Consider the following 21238-nt stretch of genomic DNA (forward strand, 5'->3'; position numbering starts at 1 on the left):
CAAAAGAGGAGTCTTTGGGGGTTTTTATCTGTTCCCATTGCAGGCAGAGCTGCAAGGACTGAATCCAGCAGCAAAGGAAATCCCCCAGCCCTTGGCCTTGCTGCTGAGCTGCGCTTGCCCGAGTTCTGCTCTCCCTCTCTGGTTTTAGGTGTTACAGCTGACACTTCCATAACAATCAGAAATCTTAAAATTACACTAAGGCTTATTTAAATCATTATTTTTTATTATATGAGCATTGGCAGCAATGGAGGCAGTTTCCTGCGTGGGGACAAAAGGGTCCTATTGTCAGTACTGGAACAGATCTGAAACAGCTCAATTAAGCAAACATAACATCCTCAAAGTCTGGCCTGAAAGGAAGTTAAAATAACTGATCTATAAAATGTTTTAAATGTGCTTTAAAATGTCATTACTCAGATAAATTTAGCTGTTTTGAAGCTCGTTCACTAGAGTTTTATGGCCCTGCCAGTTTATGGCAGCGCATGTATTGATGTCAAGAATTCCTCTTCCAGAACAGTAGATGAGGAGACAAAGCCACGGGAGTGCTGCAGACCAAGGGGAGGCTGCAGCCGGCTTGGGAACAGAGTTTTGGCTCCCAGGCTGGGAAAGCTGCTCCAAAGCACATCCAGCAAGTTGTGTGTATTTGTGGCAGAGCTGGAAACCAACTGATATTTCACGATATAAGGCTGGACGTGTTGAAGTTAGTGGTAAAGCTGCTGTTGGCTGCAAGACTGGCCCTGCAAAGCAGCATGATTGATTTCTTTTATTTTTCCTCCCCTTTCTGGCACTACCCTTGACTTACACTGGATCTAAATGCAGAGAATTGGGACCATAATGAGAAATACCGGAGGATCCTTCTTCTAAAATTAGTCCAGGCCTGCAGAAGCCGAGGAGGTATTGGTTTAGCTCAGTAAAGGTCTTTCCACTGATGCTTTGCTGGACTTCCAAGCAGTGCACAAAGCAAATTTATTTATGAATTTGTAATTGCTTGTGGAAGATGGCAAATTAACTCCAAAATGCTGATGATTTAATCTTCTGGCTCAGCAAATACATCTACATAAACTGGCACTACTTTGCTCGCAGGTCAAAGTAAACAAGAACCCCAAAATTGCTGTTATGCCCCGAAGATACAAAGTTTAGTTAATAAGAGGGATTTAGCCCGTTATTTTTTTCAGCTGCCTCCATAGCAATGCAGTGTGGTATCCACAGTAGGAAACCTCATGCCAGCAGCATCTCTGAAATATGCTAAAACAATCTAAATTAGAAAATGTCAGCTTCTTGGCTGATGTTTCTTTGGAGTTTCTTTCTTCCTTTCTTGTGCCTCTATAATTTTATTGGGATGACTAAATCTCTGAACTATGTTAGCAGTAAACAGAACTAATTTACCCCCTGCTTCTTTGAAACAGCTGCTGACAGCTGCACTATAATTCAATCATGGATCTTTGCAGTGCAGACTGCAAAACACATTCATATTTTTTGTATTCTTCCCTCCCTGTTGTATTTGGACCAAAGGAGTTGCACCAAATAGCAACATGTGCTGGGTTTGCCCGTACATAGAGATTGAGCTACATGAAAACAGAGGCTCAAGATGAAATATTGTCCAGCCAAAAAGGTTCTTTGAATATCAGGAGAATAACCACACAGATACACAATGTCGTCGGGATATCTTTTGTAAAGTTGCAATGATTTATTTTACTAGTTCGTACAAAAAGGCTTCTGACAACTGCTCTAAGAAAAGAACCAGAAATGTGTATGCATTTTTGCCAACTGTTAATAAATATCTTCTTAAATAAGGAAACAAATGTGTTTAGGAACTGAGAATCATCTTTCCTGGATGTGATTGAAAAGGAATTCAGAGATGGAAATAAATAATTCTTCTTCCGCCTGTGACAACTATTTACATAAAAATGTACAAACAGTGAAGCTGATGTTGAGCCTAGCAACAGAAATCTTGTTATTATGTGTAAAAACAACAACAAAAAAACCAAAACAGAAACAATCCCCACATAATATTTAATATATGAATCCTATACAGCAAGATACTGTGGTCCAAGTTAAAAATGCAATACACCAACACAGTGACCACCAACACTGAAACACCCAAAAGAAACAACTACTCCTTGACTACTAAATAGTGGAAGTTTAGGCATGATCAGCTTTTAACTTTCTAGGCAGCACCTTCACTTCCTTTAGGAGGTGTATATACGTATGCAATGTCAAAAGATGCTTCCCATCAATGTGACTTCAATTCCCCAGCCTAAATAAGTGATGCACTGAGGGCAGTTTTGGCTGTTTATCAGGACATGGTCATGTCTGCAGGCTCTGCAGGAGCATGTCTGCATGTCTGCAGGAGAGATGGTCTTTTGGCTTCAGCTGTTGTCCTGCCGTGGGGCTGCCTGTAACTCTTTGGCCAAGGTCTCACCTTGGGTAGAGTCCTGCTGGTGGAACGTGCCTGATGCAGCCAGGTTGGTCCTGCAGAGGTTGGAGTTGCCCGGGTAGGATGCCAGACACATCTGCCAACGTAGCAACTGCTCACCCAGGCCCCGCTCCAAAACCTACCGACGTCGTGGGGGGACTTCCACTTTCCCATCAGCCTAACCCTGCTACTGAGAAAACTGCTGGGAAAACACCAATTGACTTAGATGAGATTAGAATTAGACCATCATAAACAAGTTTCCAATTTATTTCATAGGCAGTAGGAGTTTTTTTAGTTCCTTTGCTTATTCTTTTTAAAGTGAGGCATCTGGTCTGGATTTGATCTGTGACTTAAAGGGAGAAGAGCAGTGAGTGATGTCCCGAATGGGGTGGTTGTGTTCATTTATCTTCTTTCTCTAACTCTCCTCTAAGGCAAAATACAGAGCCAAGTTCCCACTGCAGCTACATTGCTGAGCAGAGACCCATCTCCAGGGATTTATTATGTCCTGGACCCATCTGTTGGAGGTTTAGGTTTTTGAAGTTTGGAGATTTAGAGCTGGGTGTGCTGCGGACCTGTTGTTTTATTGGGCAGAATTTTCTTTTTATCCTCATGGCGAAATTTATGCCAGTCCTCCTTTGGTAACCAGCCAAAGTGGGGAATTGGTTTGTGATTGGTTGCTGCAACTTTGTATTCTTCTTTGCAATAACTTTAATAGAGTTTTAATTACTTAAGTGTGATGTTTGTGTAACCTGTGACTTTTAAAGAAGGAAAAACAAGAGCCTTGAGGGGACATTTTGTTGCTTCTGGTTTCAGCTTCTTGGGGGCTCTTGAAAGGGATTTTTTTTTGTGGGTTTTTTTGAGGAGAAGCCAACAGAGCAGAGGGTTTATCAGAAGCACTGCCCCTGGGAAGGAAGGTTTCCCAGCTTGTTTCTAGTCTGTGTGGTACTGGGTGTATGCCCCAGCTTACAGCACCTTCTGCACTTGAGCCTTCATGTTCTCCAAAAAGTGCTGGAACTTGTTCCCCCAGTGAAGTCAATGGACATTTTCCAAACAGCAGTGGGATCTTTAGCTGGAGTACACAGCTCCATAACTGCTTAGGATACCCCAGCTAAAAGTTAGGTTAATCTCTGTTTCTCAGCATTTTGCTGCTTCGTGTTACAAATTTATAGCAAATTCAAATACTTTCTGGTTGCAAGAGGAAATTTCCTTCCCTGTCGATAATAAAAGTATGCCCCAGAAGTCCTGCTCTTTGGAATCATTTCCTTCAGTTCTTTTGCTTGCCAATTAATTATTATTTTCTTAGCCTGGTCCGTGCTTTGAATTTGTGTAAATCCACATCCAGCTTTTGCTACTGTATTTTAAAACTGGAAGTTGCACGTAATTATCTTTGGTTTTGCTCATGAAATTGAAGCAGAGGGATGGAAGTAATAATTCTCTAACAAAATACCTGTTCACTCCAGGTATATTTTGTTCAGTTATTTTATTGCAAACTGTGTTACAGGAACTACACACACTTATTAGTCACAGCACAGTCTCACCTCAGATAGATTATTACTGTTTAACTCACAATCAACACTGGTGAGTTTGCAATCTTCAGAAAGACTCATCTGCAAAAGTATGTATTGTAGGAGCCAATTTTGTAGGCAGATTAGGTTTTAAACCGTTTCTCTGGCTTGTTTCAGTTTACAAGCTCATTGTCTGCAATAAACTAAAACAAAATGTGTTCAAATGCCACTTTAGATCCAGAAACTGTTCCATTGTCTGATCTTTCAGAGGCCTGGTCCTAAAAACTGTTTGGGATTTTTTTAAACCCATGGCTGGAGCGCTAAAATTTTCCCCTCCCCCACATAGCCATACAAACCCACTCTTTACAAATAACTTTTTTCTTCCTTCTTTTTCTTTCCTACAAGTCTAATGACAGCCACATGCCCGTACCACCATGTTCCTGTATTTTTTTAAGATAACATTGGAGCTGTCATCAAAGTAGAGCACTGAGATGGCATTGAGTTGTGTAGGAGCACAGCAGGGTTTCGGCACAGTCTCTGGGTTTATAAAGTGAACCTGGGGAATGAAAGTAGAGGCATGTTAGGATTTACTTCTCCCCTCTCCTCCCCCAAGTTTTTCTTTCCCAGAAAACCTTCTGTCTGTCCCACGCCCTCACTCGGACATGTTTGGAACACCTGGCTTTGTGTACAAACATCTTGAGATGTCCCCTGCGTGTGCGGAGGCTGACGCATGCGCCCAAGGCTGATCTAGTTGGAAATCTTTCAGTGAGGCAGGTTTTCATTAGAAAACTCCCATTTGTCAGAGCAGTCAGTGTGTTCTGCAGTGGGTACCAGTTACGATAAACTCTGTGGGATGTGTGGGTGAGGTTTTGTTAAAAATCCTTTCAGCCCTGGACAGGGGACCCTGTCCCCGTGCCCAGCAGCACCAAGACCCAGTGGGGGCCAAGGGATCCAGGTCCCCTGTGCTCCAAGATGTGGGACCTCCAAGGTGAAGGGGGTAAAAGGCAAATAAAGACAATCTACCAGGAGAAAAACATGTAGATATTTCATCCCTTGGAAACAGTTGCTTCTAGTTTCCCTAACATTTTTTGCAATGTTGTCTTTAGATATGCACAGGACATGGGATATCGATGAGAAGGTACAGTGAGCCTCTTTGTGCCCTGCAGATGTGTGCAGGAGTCCTGGAGCCCAGCTGGGTAGGGGAAGGTGTCCAGGCAGGCAAGTCAGCTGGGGGTGCAGTGGCTTTGGTGACACAGCTGGGCTGGGTAGCCCCAGCCAAGAGTCCCCCCCAAACACAGGTGCTGTGTCACGAGCTCAGGGCTCCCATCTGGACAACTTTGCACAACTTCATAAAGTAAATACACAGCCCAGCTGCTCTGTGCATGTAACTCTGGGATTCACTGACCCCTTCCTCAGTCTGCCCCCAAATCCACATTCAGTGGATCCTTACAGAGCTCTTCCAAGGGATGCTGATAGTGGGTCTCACATCTTGCTCTTTCATTTCCATGCAGTGGGACTAAACCCCCATCATGATGTCTATCATAGGGCCCTTTCAAAGCAGAGAGAGCATGTCAATGCTTGCAGCAAAGACAGGGTAATTTTTAGCCAACTATTAATTCAGGCCACTTGGCCAGACATGTTGAGCAGATTCTGCAGGCATTGTATGAGCTAATGCAGACCTTCCTTCTTAGGTCTTAGAGCCTCTTTTGTGTACAAACTTCTTTCTGAACAGCACTATCAGATATAACCCTGTACCAGGAGCTACAGTGCACCTACCAGTGTCTGTACAATGGCATGGTTTGTAGCATTCATGTATGAGTTCAACGGGAAAGCACATTCTCCTTCACAGTAATAGGCAGCGTAGCCCTCCGGAGCGATGATCCAGTCCTTGAGTAAATTGAAGCCATTAGATTGTGGAGAAAGACAGAAATACTGTGCAGTGAAACAAAAAGCCAACCAGCACATAAACCTATCCATTCATACATCCATGTACAGTTGCAGTGGCCTGCAAAATAAATATCTGGCACACTGGCTTTTTTAATGCTCTCTTATAGCCCTCTAAAGCAGCTGCTTTTCCTGGAGGGACACATTCTACTTGGCAAATGTGCCCATATTGTAGCTGAACATCTGGGTTTAGTTGTTTATCCATTCAGCAGTGTCCTCCTGGCTGTCCACAAGGATCACTTCACCCAGCACCACAAGAGAGATACAAGCTTTCAGAAAGGAATATGTGTTTAACCAGGTCTAAAAGAACAGGTAGCTGAAAAAGGAGAGCCTTCAGCAGTGCCAGGGCCACAGTTGCTCAAAAAGACCTAAGGGTGTTGAGTTTCCAGCCAACCTCATGCTAAATATTTGTATACACAACTTAGCAGAAGCACTGAAGCGTGCTAAAGGCAATATACAATTTTTTCGCCCTGAGAATTATAAAAAAAATCCAGTTATTGGCTCGATCTCACTACTCAGCTGGATAAGTGATGTGCAAAGGCACCCCAGTGACACACAGCCCTTACCTGCCACCCCAGGTCCCTGAAGCTGACGTAGAGCTCGTGCTTCTTGCAGGCCTGTCTCTGGTCACTGCTGCTGTTCTCTGCATGGGGAGAATGGGTGGCCATGAGCTTGGGCTGCCCCAGCACCCACAGCCCCCAGCAGGGAGTGAGGCATTGCTGCTCATCTCTTGCACATGGGGCGCCTTTTTAACCATTTCAATTTTAGTCATAAAATTGCAGCATTTAACACACATGAAATGCCCTTCTGGCTTCTTGTGCAAAGCCAGAAAAGGTCTGGGAAAATAGCTATTTTCTTTTTCCTTTTTATTTTTTTCCCCTGACCTCCTAGTAGCAACACACAGATCTCTCTGATTATAGTCTACGACATAGAAGGACAACCTATGAAAAGAGTGATGGGGAAAGGCACCCTTTACCTATTTGCTAAATTCCTGCCTTTGAATCACTGCTGATAGTTGCACCTTCAGGTCTAAAAAAGCAACATGGGACGCTAAAGTAGTGTAGAATCTGCTTTTCTGTCCAGTGCAGCTGGATCCAGACTACAGACTCCTTGCAGTGGCTGATAATGATGAACCAATGAATAAAATCTGAATCATGGAACTGAACAACCATAACTCTTCATGCAGTTTTGAAACCGTGTGCCCATCCTGGACGTGTAGCCTGCCTGAGCTGGAGATCCAAGTAGAAGTACCACAAAGAATGGCTTGAGCAGAGTTTTTTCATGGAAAGGCTTGTCAGGCGTTGGAACAGGATGCCCAGGAATGTGGTGGAGTCACCACCCCTGGAGGAATTTGGCACTTAGTGCAGTGGTCTAGCTGTGAGGTGGTGATTGCTCAAAGGTTGGACTCGATGATCTTGGAGGTCTTTTCTGGCCTTAATGATTCTGTGATTCTATAAAAATACGACTTCAACTCTTGTTGTTGGAAGCTGTGTCTTCCTTTTTCTCCTGCCTCCCACAAGCTCTCCTTCCATTCAGTGAGGCTCTCACAGAAACAGAGCTGGAATTTGCTGCTGCCTCTGCAGAGTGAGCCCTGTGCTGTGGCTCCTGCTGGGATTGTCACCAAGGGCCTGTTACTCTGAGGTATCACATAATTAAGCCACATTTCTATTTCAAATGCCTGATGGAGTTTTCTTCCATATTAGGAAGCAGAGCTCCCCCCAGAATAGCTGTGGTTATCCTAAGAAAGAATAGGTTTTCCTCTTCCATGCAAGACTTTTGGGACTACTACACTCTTTGGGGGCTAAACTTAAAGTCATAAACTCTGAATATGGACAGCCTTTGGATTCAGACCCTCTGAAATATTGTTTTCATGACTTACTCATTTCTTTAATGTAATTATCTTCTATTTCAAAATGAGAATTTATTTCATGTGGGAGCAACAGAGTTCTTCTGGTTAGGTGGGTTTTTTTTCATTTGGATTAAGAAATCCCACAATTTAACGTTGCACCAACGAAACATTCTTTTTCTAACTTTTTTGAAATAATCCCTAATCCCACGCAGTTTCAAACCAACAACTGAACACTAGTGGTGGACCAAAGGGGCAACAAGCAGATGTCGTGGGAGAAACTGTTCCCACGTTATCCCACACCCAGAAACACAGACCCAGCAACCCACAGCGTACCTGCAATGTTTGACACCCGGAAAGCTTCCTGGTTCTTTGGCGTTTTGGATCGATTCTGGCTCCTCTGCTTCCCTCCCGTGGAGCGAATACTGCGGAGATGGACCTCGGTGGCTTTGAAGAAGGCGACAGTGAAGGGCTGCTTGTTCTGAGGGCCGTGCCTTCCGATGAGACCCGCCAGCTTGGGGTTGATGCTTTGCCCTTGAAGCAGAACAGACTGATAAGAGGGGCTGCAGCAGCTTTTCCAGCACGGTCAGGATAACAAGGAGGAGAGCTGCTGGCTGCTAAGGGTGATTCCTGTAGGCATTGATCCACCAAGGACCTGGACTTAAATGGCAAAGCTGCTTCTGACAAGAGCAGCTCAGCACAGCTAAACTTCATTTTATACCTGTGTGTAAAAGTTACATAAAATAGCCCTATATATAATTATTTTACCCTAAATCCGCTTAGCATTAACTTTTCCTGCATTCTTTAGAGGGGTTTCTTTAAGTTCACCAACCTATAATTTGAAGTGATCCTATAAAAGGAACCATAAAACTCAGCCCATAGGAACACTAAATTCCCACTGGAAGGTTATTAACTTAAAATAAAAATGCCTTGTATGGAATGCTGACAGAGTTCCAGATATACCTTAGTTGAAAAAAATCAAATGTTTAGAGACATTTTGCTTATTGCTGCATCTTGGCACTACCATATCTGATTGCTTTGTTGCAAAACTGCTGGTTACCATCCACGTGTCCTTCATCTTGGGCTTTAAAATAATTTGATTTTTGGTAAAAGACAATTAGGTGGTTTCTCTGTAGAATTAATTATTTACAAAAAAGGCAAGGAGAGGGTGGCAGTGGGAAATTTAATATTTCCCCCTGTTGCCTCCAAAGGATGTCTGGGTGCTGCTGTGAAATGCAGGAATGATATCCAGGATTATTCTGTTCCAAGCTACTGAGTGCTGCTGCTAAATCCAAGTTATGTTAATGGCTTTTGTGATCCTTTGCTAAGGACAGAGCTGGGCCTTGTCAGCCACAAATCAAATGTGCCAAAGGACAGCTGACACTTTCCTGGAGAAGCCCTGCAAGGCAGCCTGGCTGGGGAGAGCAGGAAATGGGCTCTCAGTCCACTGACAGAAATATCCTTACTCTGCTAGTTTCTGACTAATGTGTGAAAAGAAGCTGGTAACCTAAAATATTTCTCGGTGATATTCTATAGCTGCTCTTTTTAAGATGAGTAAAGTAAATGTCAAGGCTTACAAATTATTGTCTTTCTGGCACTGTTTTTGTTTTTCCTCTTGGATCTGTCCAAAAGATTGGTAAATATGACAGACCCAGAAAAGGGGACTCTAGTCAAAGCTCAAGGCCAAGAATGGACCAGCCTTGACTGCAGCCTATTTTATGTTTTTCTAAAACCATGAGGAAGTTCCAAGATCAGTAGATGGGATTTGTGAAGAGGGCTGGATCAAGAGGTGTTTAACAGGACCCTGGCAGCAGGAAAACTGCCTGGCATGGCCAGGTCTCACAAGCAAGATACGGCAAAACTAATCTGAGGACAGGGCAGCAGGAGAGCTTCGGTGAAAAGAGCAAATACAGAAACTCCTGGCCGTAGAATTATATGTGGACACTCATCAGCAACTCCTTCACCTTCTGCTTAAGCTTCTTTCTGGAAACTTGTCCAAATAGTTTTCATTTTAAACATTTGTGGCTGAGCCCACAAAGTGCTTAAGCAAGCAGTCAATGTTAAATATATAAGTAGTTCCACTTGTGCTCAGGCTTTGCCAGATCTGAGCCTTATTTCCTGAAAACAAGCTCACCTGCAGGCATTAGAGCTCACTGAATGCTGCCCCTTCAAATGAGCCTTTCTGCTTCCCAAAGCTGTTTAAACTAGCCCACAGCTGTGGCTTTTCCAGTGTAAATTATTTTACCTTTCCCATGTCTCTGAATAGAGCAGCAGTATGCATGAGGGGACCCAGCTTCATCCTGATGTTTAGTGGATTTGCACTAGAGCAGCAATAAGTGTCATTTGACCGGTCAAATACCAGTGTAACAGCAACACATCACATTCAAGGCCAGTATGGTGGCAGTGTTGCCTTAGGGGGGAAAAAAAGGTAATGCTCTGTTTGTGAAGTAGTATATTTCTTTTTAATTGAGTTGGGGAAAATGCTCTTTCTACCTTTCCTACCCACCCAGAAAGCAAGGTTAAACACAAGGACATGTGTGTAATCACCATTAGACAATGAAAAACTTGTCCCACAAAAGCAGTAGCTGTGCTCATGAACCAGAGGGCACAGCTTCATCTGCTCTTCTGAAGGTGATTTTTTAATACTGTCAAAAGTGGGATCCTAAGTACCAAACCAAGTAAACCCAATCCATGTGCTGCTGCTGAGAAGGGCCCTGTGGGTGCTGGGCTGAAGGCTACTGAGTCACTCAAGCATTTCTTCTGCTGTAGCTGTTCCCTGGTCTCAGGAATAAACAAAACCTCTTTGATTCTACCTTTATTATACATGTTGATAGACTTATTTGGCAAGATTATAAAGAAATACAAAGATCAGTTAAATTTGCTTATTTTGTATCAGTTCATCTGGACAGTGCTTGTGATGTCAGATTTTTTTTAAAATAACTATATTTGCTTCGTGATTACAGAACTCTATCTGTAACAACAGATACAAAGAAAAGTTGGGTTTGGTTGTGTTTTGTTTTTCTAATTCACTTAAAGCCTTGGGGATTGCCCAAGCATATAGTGTTGCATCAAAATCCTGCTGTTTGCAGCATATGATTTTCGTATGAAGTCCAGGTGTTAAAAGCAGCTTTTTTTGTTAGTGCACGCAATTGGTCTAAATCCAAAATGAAACTTGGGGAGCAAGGAAGGACATGTCCTTGCCATTCAAAATAGAAAGAAAAATTCATGTGTATGGAGGAGAAATGTGAGTGCAAAGGTGTGCTGCCAAGGAAATTAGTTACAGAAGACAAGCAGACAATCGGGTCCTGTATCTCTGTATTTACTTACTAAACACTGCAGTTGGATTTTCTAATTTTTAATGACAGGCTGATTAAAGTATTTTGTTAATCTGTTTGGAGAAAGCAGCAAGTTACTTTGCAAAGTGTTTGAAAAGGGGTTAAACTTGGCTGTCATTTTGCTTTACTGTTCTAACTTTAAGAGTTAAGATTAACTCGTATATCAGGTTGAATTTGACTCTTTATACAAACATGTCTTTAGGGTGGGGACCACTAACTTCCATGGTGAGGCTCCTTCTTTGTGTTTGGGTTTCTGCGTTCACCGATCACTCACAAAGGGCAGGTTAAAACCAACCCTGTGCACTTCTCTGTGCAGGTCTCACATGAGTTAAATCACCCTGTCATGTAAATGACTCTGTAGGTTGCCTGTTTCAAAACTACTTTGCACAGTCTTTATGCAAAATGCTACTTACTGGAAACATGCAGAATGTTGCATAAAAGCCAGGAGCAAGTGATATCATAGACACAGTTAGCGGAGAATGAAATTATGTCCTTAGATAACTACATCCGGAGTATTTATAATTTTGAGCTGGTTTTTGCTCAACCATTCCTGTGGGGCAGCCAGGCAGTTCCAGGTGGTCCCAGGTCCTGGGAACCCCCAAGAAGATCCAGGATACTTTGGTTTCCTTGCACAAGTCTCCAAGTGAGCATGAGGGATCTTTATGTTAAGACAAAGTAGCGTGACTTTTTAGTTAAGACCTGATTAGGGAAACTCCCCAGCTGATTCTAAACACATCCTTTCTGGAGATGTTTCAGAGCCAGGTCTTCCCACTCATTCCCAAACCTCACAGATTTGTACCATACACTGCAGACCTTGGAATCCAGACCATGCATGACTTTACCAGTAAGTTCTGCTGCCACAAAGGAAATTAAAATGGTTCCTAGCTGTCTTCTGAATTTGAAAGGCCTTCTGTGCCAACTGACAGCAGCCTTCTACATCACTCAGTTGTGTCTTCTTGCACATAGCAAAATTTATTCCTCTCTCCTTGACTGGATTGCACTACCTGCAAATTAGCCAAGCAGCATATTCTTACCTTGATGGGGATGTGTACACAGCTAATACTGGAATTACTGCAGGCAGGTCACCAATCTGTTACAGCATCTGAGTACATCCTTAACCTCAAATATGTCTAGGGGCTATTTTTTTAATGCTACTATTATTTCCACCTTAGGCAAATTCAGGAAAAACGTGCTTAAGAAATCCTGTTCAGAGGAAAGAGTGATGAATGCTTAGGGCTTCCCCTGGCTGGGACTCAGGTACCTGAGACAGAGGCTCATTGATTGCAGTTGGTGTCTGATGTCTGACACTCACCATCAGTGCCTTCCACGGAGAGCTGTAGGCCAAGGTTGTGTTGGGGATTCACCACCCAGTGATTGCTGGTTGCAGTAATGTCAAACACCAGCCACCCTTCCTCTGCAGCCCAGATCGTTCGAGAGTCGAGCAGGAACAAATCTGAATCCCTGAAAGAAAAGAAGCATAATTCCCATTTACCCAGGCTTTCCACTGGAGTCTCTTTAGGCAGTGTCCTGGGTCAGCCTTTCAGTGATATCTTGCCCTCAGATGAAGCTTCTTTTCTCTTCAAAAAAGGGAGAATGGCTTGAAGCAGATTTGAGGTGGTTTTGGGTTACTTTGCTGTTACAGTTACCCTTAGAGCTCCTGATGCAGCTTCAGAAAAAAGGCTTGCCAGGCACAGATCTGCAAAATTACTGTTTGCATATGTAAACCTGGTAATTGGGCAGACAATGCTGCTCATTAGCCTTTCCACACATAATTTTCTGACTTTTATGCATAATTGTAGCACTGGTGCAAGCCAGCTGGAACACTAGTGTGCATATATTAACATAGGTAATGGTTTTTTAAATTTGTTTGTCTGACGTTACAGATAACTGATTGAGACTGCTGCACTGCTGTGGGTCACAACTTTCTTTCAATTCATGGCTTGTTTTTTTTAATGATCACCATTTAGTTACTCCAGGTAAAGAATTAATACAAGAAAATAAGACAGATCTGCAATACAGAGCATTCTGTGCATTTGAAGGGTGAAATCAATCTGGATTTACAAAATGTTTCCTGGCAAATTTTTGAAAAATGAAAACTAGAAAACGACAGGTTCTGTAAGGGAAAGAATGTGTTATCAGAAATCAAGAAAGAGATAAAACTTAGATGAAAAAAATGCATAGTGGTGCAGTTCCTTCATAAAAAAGACTTTACAAGAAGAACAAAGGCACACAGTGGAAGTGTCTAGACAAGCCCTGTAAGAGCTGCTTTTGTACCTACGGTGCACAAACACGGTAACTTGTTAAAGTGTAATTATATCCTTTTGAATGAAGAACTATCTCTGGAAAACCCTTTAATCATGTCCTCAAAGCTTAAAGAAAACCTTATGAATTTTGTCACTATGGATTTGTCAGTGCAAATATATATATTTAGCTTAGATTACACAGTGCCTCTTCTTTACATGGAATATCAAGTGATCAGAAATGAATCTGAGAAGTATTTGAGGCATAGCTTTTAGTGATTCTTTTCCCTGTGAGATACCAAGAAATTGGAGGCTTTTGTCCCACACAAAACAGAAATGGAGGGGGTTTTGTAATGCTTTTACTGTCTAGCTTTGCTTTCAACCTTTGTGAGCCAGAGAATATAAGAGATGATGCATTTCATCCGTGAGCTAATGGGTGTCACTGCCTCTGACTCCGTGATGGCTTAAATGAAGTTAAATTTCTGAAATTGGTTCCTGCAGAGCACCTGAGCATATGGCCTGGGGTGTGTAAGAGGATGACTCTGAGTTTCCTCCCTAAAGCAGGATCCCTTTGGATACCACACGGCTGAATGTGCAGATCCAGCCAGTGCTGCTCAGGGTGCAATTAGTGCTTTCTTTTAAGCAAAGTTTTGGGTTGTGGGAGAAGCCCTTCATCAGAATTGAACTTGCTGAAACGCTTGCTACCGAAAGGGGATCCTGTGGGGAGTGTTTGGGCAGCCCAGGTGGATGGCTCAGGAAGGGGCTGTGGTGCAGTGATGGAGAGGCTCAATGCAGGTGGTGGGAGCTGCTCTTCAGAGCTCAATCAGCTTTGCTGGGTGCCCTTAGGAAAACTGAAGTTAAATAATATGGATAACCCCCTCTCTCCATAAACACATTAGTTACAGGAGTGCAAGATGCTTGAACTCCAACGGGGCGACAAACTTCCTGGGGTTTCATCCCCACCCAGGAGCAACGGCCCTGTTCCCACAGCACATGACACAGCAGTGTGGACATCTCCCACCCTTCCCTGTTTACAACACACTGAACAACACACATCCCAGAGGAGCCAGGGATGAGGGAGTAGTATGGATTGGCCCGTTCCAATGGCTGAGGCCAAGTTTCCAGAAGTAAAGAGTTTTTATATTCACGTACTGCACTATTTAAGCATGGCCCCCAACTGGAAGTCATGATTCACACAAGGTTTGGTTCATAGGGACTTGGCTTGCTTGGTTTTCCCCCTTGTAGTCTGCAGGTTGATGATACTAGCAATAATGATAGTTTTTTTGTTTTTAGCTACTGCTCAACTGCAGTATTATTACTCAGAAAACCCAGCCTTTAAGCTTCCCATGCTGACATGATGCAATCGGGGTAACCAGACAACATGAGGCATCAAGTACCAGGGTGAGTCAGTCTGGGAAATTGTATAATGCATTTGTTTTCCTGTAGTTACAGCAATGTGCAAACAATAGGCCTGGAGGGGAAGCCTGAAGTGAGAGAGATCAAAGGGACCCACTAAAGGGAAATGTCCTTCCCACACACACACTTGGAACATTTGGACCCCAAAAAAGCCCCAGGTCAGATGCTCTTTGGAGAAGTTCAAGCACTCCTGGATTAGCACTTTCCACTCTGGCCCACCAGCAGTGGCCAGGGATGGGACGCAAAACCTGACTGGTGTTGCAAGCAGAGGCTCCTGAGATTGACTCCTGTTCCAATGAAAAGAAACCTCTTGTTCTTTTAAAAAGAACAGCCTCCCTTTAAGTGGAAAGCCCTACTCTCCAAAGACGGGGCAAACAGTGTTAAATCACCAGCTCATAGACAGCAAGCTCTTGAGATATCATTGTTGGACAAGACATGGTAAACAAAGCAAAGAAATGTTATTCTGCTTAGACTTAAACAATATGTGCTCTGAGGGCTCACATCTAATGACGTGTCATAGGAGATAGTGCTAGTTAAGTCTAACTGATGTGGCTGGTTTGGGTTTTAGCTTTGAGATAAAGATCTAAGCACAAAGAGAAAAAGTTTCTGGTGCACATCTCACTCTGGTACCCTTCCTACCAACTGTACTCATAGAGTGTTCTTGGAGCAATGTAAATAATGGCTCTGCAACAAGGAGGCAGAAAAGCCCTTTGATTCCTTGGCCCTGCATTCAGTCCTTTCGTTTAAGAACTTCAGTGCACGTAAGAAACTGTACCGAGCCTTTTACCAGAGCGAGGGATAGGAAAGGCACATGATACTCCTTTTACAGAAAATTAAGATGGGACATGGAAATGTTAATGCCTAGATTAGAGTTACACAAATTATGAAATCTGGATCCAGACCACAAGTATGTTTTGTTGAGACCACATCAAAATGGCTCAGCGTTCAAAGTAGTGACATCAGCGGGAGTGTCAGAGCTTTTAGCAATGATAAAACACGGGGCTTTCAGCTCAGTTTTCTCAAGCATCAGGCTGTCAGTGGAGTCTGAGATGAGGACAGGAGGTTGGCACTTGTCTACTGATGGCTTTGGTAGTGTCTGGCAGCAGATGCCAGAAAAGAGAGTCATCTCCCATTAGAAAGCACTCCCAAAAATTTGTCTACAGGTCATATAACTGCTGTGTGGTCTGTGAAACTTCCTTAGTGAACTTGTTTTTTGGACTCAAGGGTGAGTAACAAGCATTGCAAAGTGAGGGTGGCTGGGCAGGATGCATGTGAGATCGTGTCTGGAAAGCAGCTGGAGTTATAGAGGTGGAAGGGCTGGAGCTGCCAAAGGGCTGTAGAGGGCTGGTGGCAGGAATGCAGTTAAGAAAAGAGATCACAGGTGTTTAGTGGAAGGGAAAAGGACTGGAAGAAGTGGGGATGAGGGGAGAAATAAGGGAAGACAAAATACAGAAAGGACGAGTAGAGTATTCTGGAAGGAAATAGTAAGGAAGAGTTACCATGTTGCAATATGGTAAAATAAGAGATTAACAACCGTGAAGCTTCATGAAAATAGTATGTATGGGCTCTTTGCCTTTTTGTTGGGGTACTTTTTCAATCTCTAGGATGCTGTTTGGTTTGAAGCCATAAACACTAGAAACATATCCAGAGATGAGAAGTGCAGTATCTCCCTTAATCACCTGCCTTGATGATTTGAGGCACGAGGAGAACACGGGCTAGGAAGAGAGATTCACTGAAAACATGAGAGTTGGCAATTATGCAATAGCAAGAGAACAGGAGATGAAACTGTATTTATAGGCTATAGTGGTGTGAAGTCTACACTGCTTTAGGACAGTTCTCTTGCCAAACAGTCCCTGCTTTAGCGTCTGTTTTCTTCACTCGCTTTCCCCATCCCCCTCATCAGCCCTGTTATTTTAAGCTGCTGGTTGACAAGTGGTAGTAAATACTAATGAGCACTTCCAAGTGGGATAAAAATAAATGAGAAGGAGGACAGGCAGCAGCAGCAAAGGCGACTCAGCAATTTTCATTGCACTGCAAGACAAGGTGATTTCTGTGACATGCCAGCACTCTGGGTTGGGAGCAGCTTTGGAGTCCTGGCTCACCTGGCCATGTCCTTGCAGCAGCCAGGCCAGGGCCACTGCCAGCAGGTCCTGCAGTCCCCTGCCTGCGTCAGGTAATCCACCAGCCCAAAGAGCACACTGAGGCTATCCAGTAGCTGTGCTGCTTGAATCCCTACCCAATAGTTTGAGGAATTATAGATATAACAGTTTTTTAAACAATAACCACACAGTGACACCTTGCAATAGATTTTGAACAGCTTTACAAATAGACAGTCAATCCTCCTGCTTCTGTTTTAAAGTGGGAAACACTTGAGGCATGGATATGTTGAATGTCTTATTGATTCAGCATGCAAACCACAGCCTCTAAGACAGGAGCATAATCCTGTCCTCTTGCTGGGTATTCTAACCATAGAGAGGCTGTTTAGATCACAGGCATGGTGCAAGTTTTCCAACAGGCAGCCCAAGGACAGAGTTAGGCATGGGGAGTTAGGCAATTCATGACCAGGTTTGAGCAGGTGGAGGGAGGAGAAGGCAGAGAGGGCATCCTGGGAGGGTTAGAAGACATCTGTTTGGATTAAAAACCTGCAGTGTCCAGATTTCAGTTTGCTCGGTGTCATTGCTTAAAGTCAGCTGCAGCTGTACAAAGACAAGCTTAGGAAAATATTTTTCAGACTTTCCTACTTTGAGAGGGCCCCAGGATCTCCCTGGGCCTCTCCCTGGCACGTTTGCAACACCCTCTGTACACAGACCTGATGCAAGCCCTCCTCCCACACCTTCCCCACGCCTGGGATCCCCTGCTTATCCTTCCTGCTCCTTCCCCACTGATAAAAGCCCTCTCCGTGCCCACAGGGGCTCTGTGGGGTAAAGGGATGTCCACAGCAGGAATAGTTTGCTGGAGGTGGTTTCCAAGGACTGGTCTGAAAGCTGACTGTACTGGCAGTGAAACAGGATCTGTATAAATTCTGTTGAATCTAGGGAAAAAATAAATTCACTTTAAAATTTCAGCAGATTCTTAAGTCTGTGTGTTTCTGGTAGCTGTGTTGCCTTTCCTACGCAGTGTTTGAGAAGGGTAGGATCTACGTCTCAAAGGCTGATTAAAAGTGGCAATGGGAGCTTGTTACTGAGAAGCAACACGTTTCCTAAATATGAAGCCTCTTGTAAAAACAGTGCTGAGAGAACTGAGGTTACACACATATCTCTGACGCTTCATATAAAGCGGTTTCTGTTCAGCATTGAGTCACTGTTCATTAGTGCATCACTTAGCTGAGCAAGAACCCACTGGGGTATGCAAAATGCCTCCTGCAGCTACTCAAGTGCCTGTGAAGAGCTGTGCCTTGTTTAGCAAGTTCAAGATTTGTCAGAAGTTTTGCAGGCTGCAGTGGCTTTTAGGAATGGTCTGAAGGAGATAACTAGATCCAGCTCTGCTCTTGGAGAGCTACAGGGTTTCCATGCTGAAGTTCCCTTGCTCCTTGCTGATAAATGAATACAGTTATCAACTGACTTATCTATAAGTTACCAAAAAAAATAATCAAAGCTATTGTCAGTACCTTCCTAGATGCTGTTGCAGGTACTGTCATGCTGCTGGGGCACATCATTAAAACAAACTCTTCCCTTCTGTACTGCACCATCCCTAGAACAATCACGCTGGTACTTGTAAAAGCTCCAAAAAAGAGGCACATCTGCTTCACGGGTTGGGTGGGCCTAAGCCTTTCTTAGTTACTAGAATTACACATTTCAACCCACAACATGCAAACAGACTCCAATGAATGGGAAAAGGGGTCTGGAGAGGGGCTTAGGTTTGATCTGGGTGCAGCAGTGGTGTAGTTTGAAGCACAAGCTAAAGCATTCCAGCTGCAAGTCAAACCCAGGAATGCATCATGGGAGATCTGATTTTTCTGCAGGGCTGGTAACATGAGCATTCAAATCATTCACTGCCTTTGAAGCCTGTGAAATCCATAATGGCCACAAAGTGAACATGTAACAACTACATTTCAATTACTAAAGGCTGGTCAAGTACCTGGTTTTATTCTCTCCAGTAACAAAACTCCCATCGACTTCAAAGGGGTTGGGATTCACTCTGCAGTGCGAGTGCTGGGTCCAATGAAATAGGAGATGCAACTCTGGGATGAGGTATTTCAGCTTCTGAAGGTGCAGACAGAAGGGCAGAATCGAGCTCTGATGTTGAGGGCAGCTATCCGGTCTGCATGTTTTCTGCAGCTTCAGGTTAATAAATTGAGGGTGATGCCTTGATTAACAATCTGCCCCAGAACTACATGGGTACTTTTGGAAAATATGCAGGTTCCTACCAACTACAGTAGGAGTTACGTATCCAGCCTGCTTCGCTGCTGTTAGAAATCCCACTGCATACCTGTGTGTCTCTTCTGCACTTAAATCCCTTTGAAATTCTTGCTTTGGCCATTGCTTACAGAGGTGGAGGCTCTGAGGGTAATGGATATTTCTTTTGCAAAGTGCTTCACAAACTATTTCATGATTCCAGTGTAAAAGTACCAAAGTTCATTTCTCTCAGGCTCACATCCATAGACTTTATTTTGCCATGTTCCATGCATAGATGCTCAGGATAAATTACCTTCAATACCTTGTAGCAAACCTTGTGCCCTGTGGTGTGTGTTTCCTAGCACTGGGATCTGTTTGCTTGCCCTCCTTTTCCAGGAGGGAGGAGATGGAGGCTTGAGCAGCACCTGGCTGCCCGATGGCCACCTTCAGCTCCCCCTTAAAAGGGTTTGTGACCACAACAGGGACTTGATGTCCTGCTGCTCAGCACCCTTCTAAAGCCAGTCCTGGCTTTGTAAAGCACTTTCCCATGCTTTTGGGTGAGTGAGCCATAAATACCAAACAGAAGTTGGACCTGAGTCACTGGATTTTGAGCTATGCACACGAAAGCTTTGAGAAATGTTATATTAGTCAAAACGTCAACTGTTTTTACAGTGTTTGTGATATTGTGAACATTTTTGTTCATGAATGTACTTGTTTGCCTAAAGTGAATAACTGATGCTGTGTGCCTAAAGAATGCTGCACATGCCTTTTTATGAAGGAAATGTTGCCAGTTTGAAGAGCTTGCCTTGCAATGAATTCATAGATTTGGAAAGGCCAAAGAGAATATTTGATCATTTAGCCTGGTTTCCTACAAACACCTGTCATAATATCTTCAGTCTGACAGAGATACAATTTCTATTAGCCTGAGTGGCATCTCATCTGCTACAAAGGGCAGGACTGGGCTCTCATTTTTCCTGCCAGGGTTGTTATGTGTCTGTCTGCCCACAACTGAGGTGGATGAGAGAGAGCTTCTGCCCTCTGTCCAAATGTTGGTACTGTTGAGGGAAAGGATTTCAGAAATAGTCAGCTGGGAGTGCAGCTGTTAGTCTGGAAAGACCTATGCCTGTATTTTACCCCGACAACAAAGTGCAGGCAAGAGATGTTGATGGTCAGATACCAACCTGTCTGAACTCGTAAAGTCATTAACTATTGAACTGCTCATACCAATGGTTTATTTGAACCAAGGGCACCATCACACCTCAAACTAGAGGCTCATCTGTGGTTTAACTGAAAATCCAGCCTTCAGCATGTCCCTTGGTCTCTTCGCACTCAAAGGAAACTATCCCTAGTCAGCCTCAGCCTGGGCTTTCCACCTGCACCCTGTGCTGTTCTGTGGCTCTAGAAGGTGTCCTGCTCTCAGCTGTGTGTGACACGATGCTGAGCTGCCCCTGGGGAGCCTGGCAGGAGCTGCTGTGCCTTGGGTCACTGCAACAGGAGCAGCACAGGCTTGGAGAATCCCACGTTTCAAATCTCAAAGGGCATTTTCAGCAATCTCCTGGGGGAATCCCACTGCTCTTGTGTTATCATAAGCGCACAGAGAGGGGGGAACCTTTTTGGTTTCCTGCTGGCCATTGTACCTGTGGAGCTCCAGGGAGAGGGATCCACAAAGCCAAAGGCGAGCAAACGTTTCCCTGCCTGCGTGGGGGAGAGGGTTTGGCTTTGTTTTGCTCTTGTTGCTAACAACGTCAGATGGGTCTGACTTTCCAGCCGGCTCGGGATGAGACAAACAGCCAAGGAAGCATCAAAGTGAATGGGTGTTTTTTGATCAACACTGGAGAGAGTTTGTTTTCTTTCTCCACTTGCCCAATGACACACTGACTTGGATGACTGGTCTGTGACAGAGCCGGGTGGAAAATGTCAGTGGAAAAATGCAGAAAAAGAGCAAATATTTTTACAAATGTTAGTGACAATATTTTTACCTTTGGTCAATCCAAACCAACAGGAATATTTTTTCAGGACATACTGTTCAAAACTCGCCATAGCCTGTGCCAAAATGTATGCAAAAAGGGAATATGCACGAACGCTCATTAAAAATAGTGTTCCTGTGGTGAATATGATGCAGTAAAATTGCATCTCATCTTGTGGCTGGAACATCTGTATAATTAGCAAGATTCCTCACCTCTTCCAGCCAGTGGTTCATGTATA

General features: G+C 43.8%; 1 protein-coding gene across 1 annotated transcript in view; it reads right to left on the minus strand.

Moving 5' to 3' along the window:
• Window positions 1-1660: 1660 nt before the first annotated feature.
• Window positions 1661-21238, minus strand: part of BMP7 (bone morphogenetic protein 7) — a 46513-nt gene continuing 26935 nt past the window's right edge. Inside the window, exons 3-7 of the mRNA XM_027710697.2 lie at window positions 12356-12504; window positions 8045-8242; window positions 6429-6505; window positions 5695-5805; window positions 1661-4474 (exon numbers count right to left, since the gene is read on the minus strand). Of these exons, the coding sequence (XP_027566498.1) occupies window positions 4325-4474; window positions 5695-5805; window positions 6429-6505; window positions 8045-8242; window positions 12356-12504 (685 nt within the window). The 3' untranslated portion in view covers window positions 1661-4324. The remainder of the gene's footprint in view (window positions 4475-5694; window positions 5806-6428; window positions 6506-8044; window positions 8243-12355; window positions 12505-21238) is intronic.

The sequence above is a fragment of the Pipra filicauda genome, unplaced genomic scaffold (genome assembly GCF_003945595.2).
Source record: "Pipra filicauda isolate LSUMZ 115617 unplaced genomic scaffold, ASM394559v2 scaffold13_size5146498_pilon, whole genome shotgun sequence".
Taxonomy (NCBI): domain Eukaryota; kingdom Metazoa; phylum Chordata; class Aves; order Passeriformes; family Pipridae; genus Pipra; species Pipra filicauda.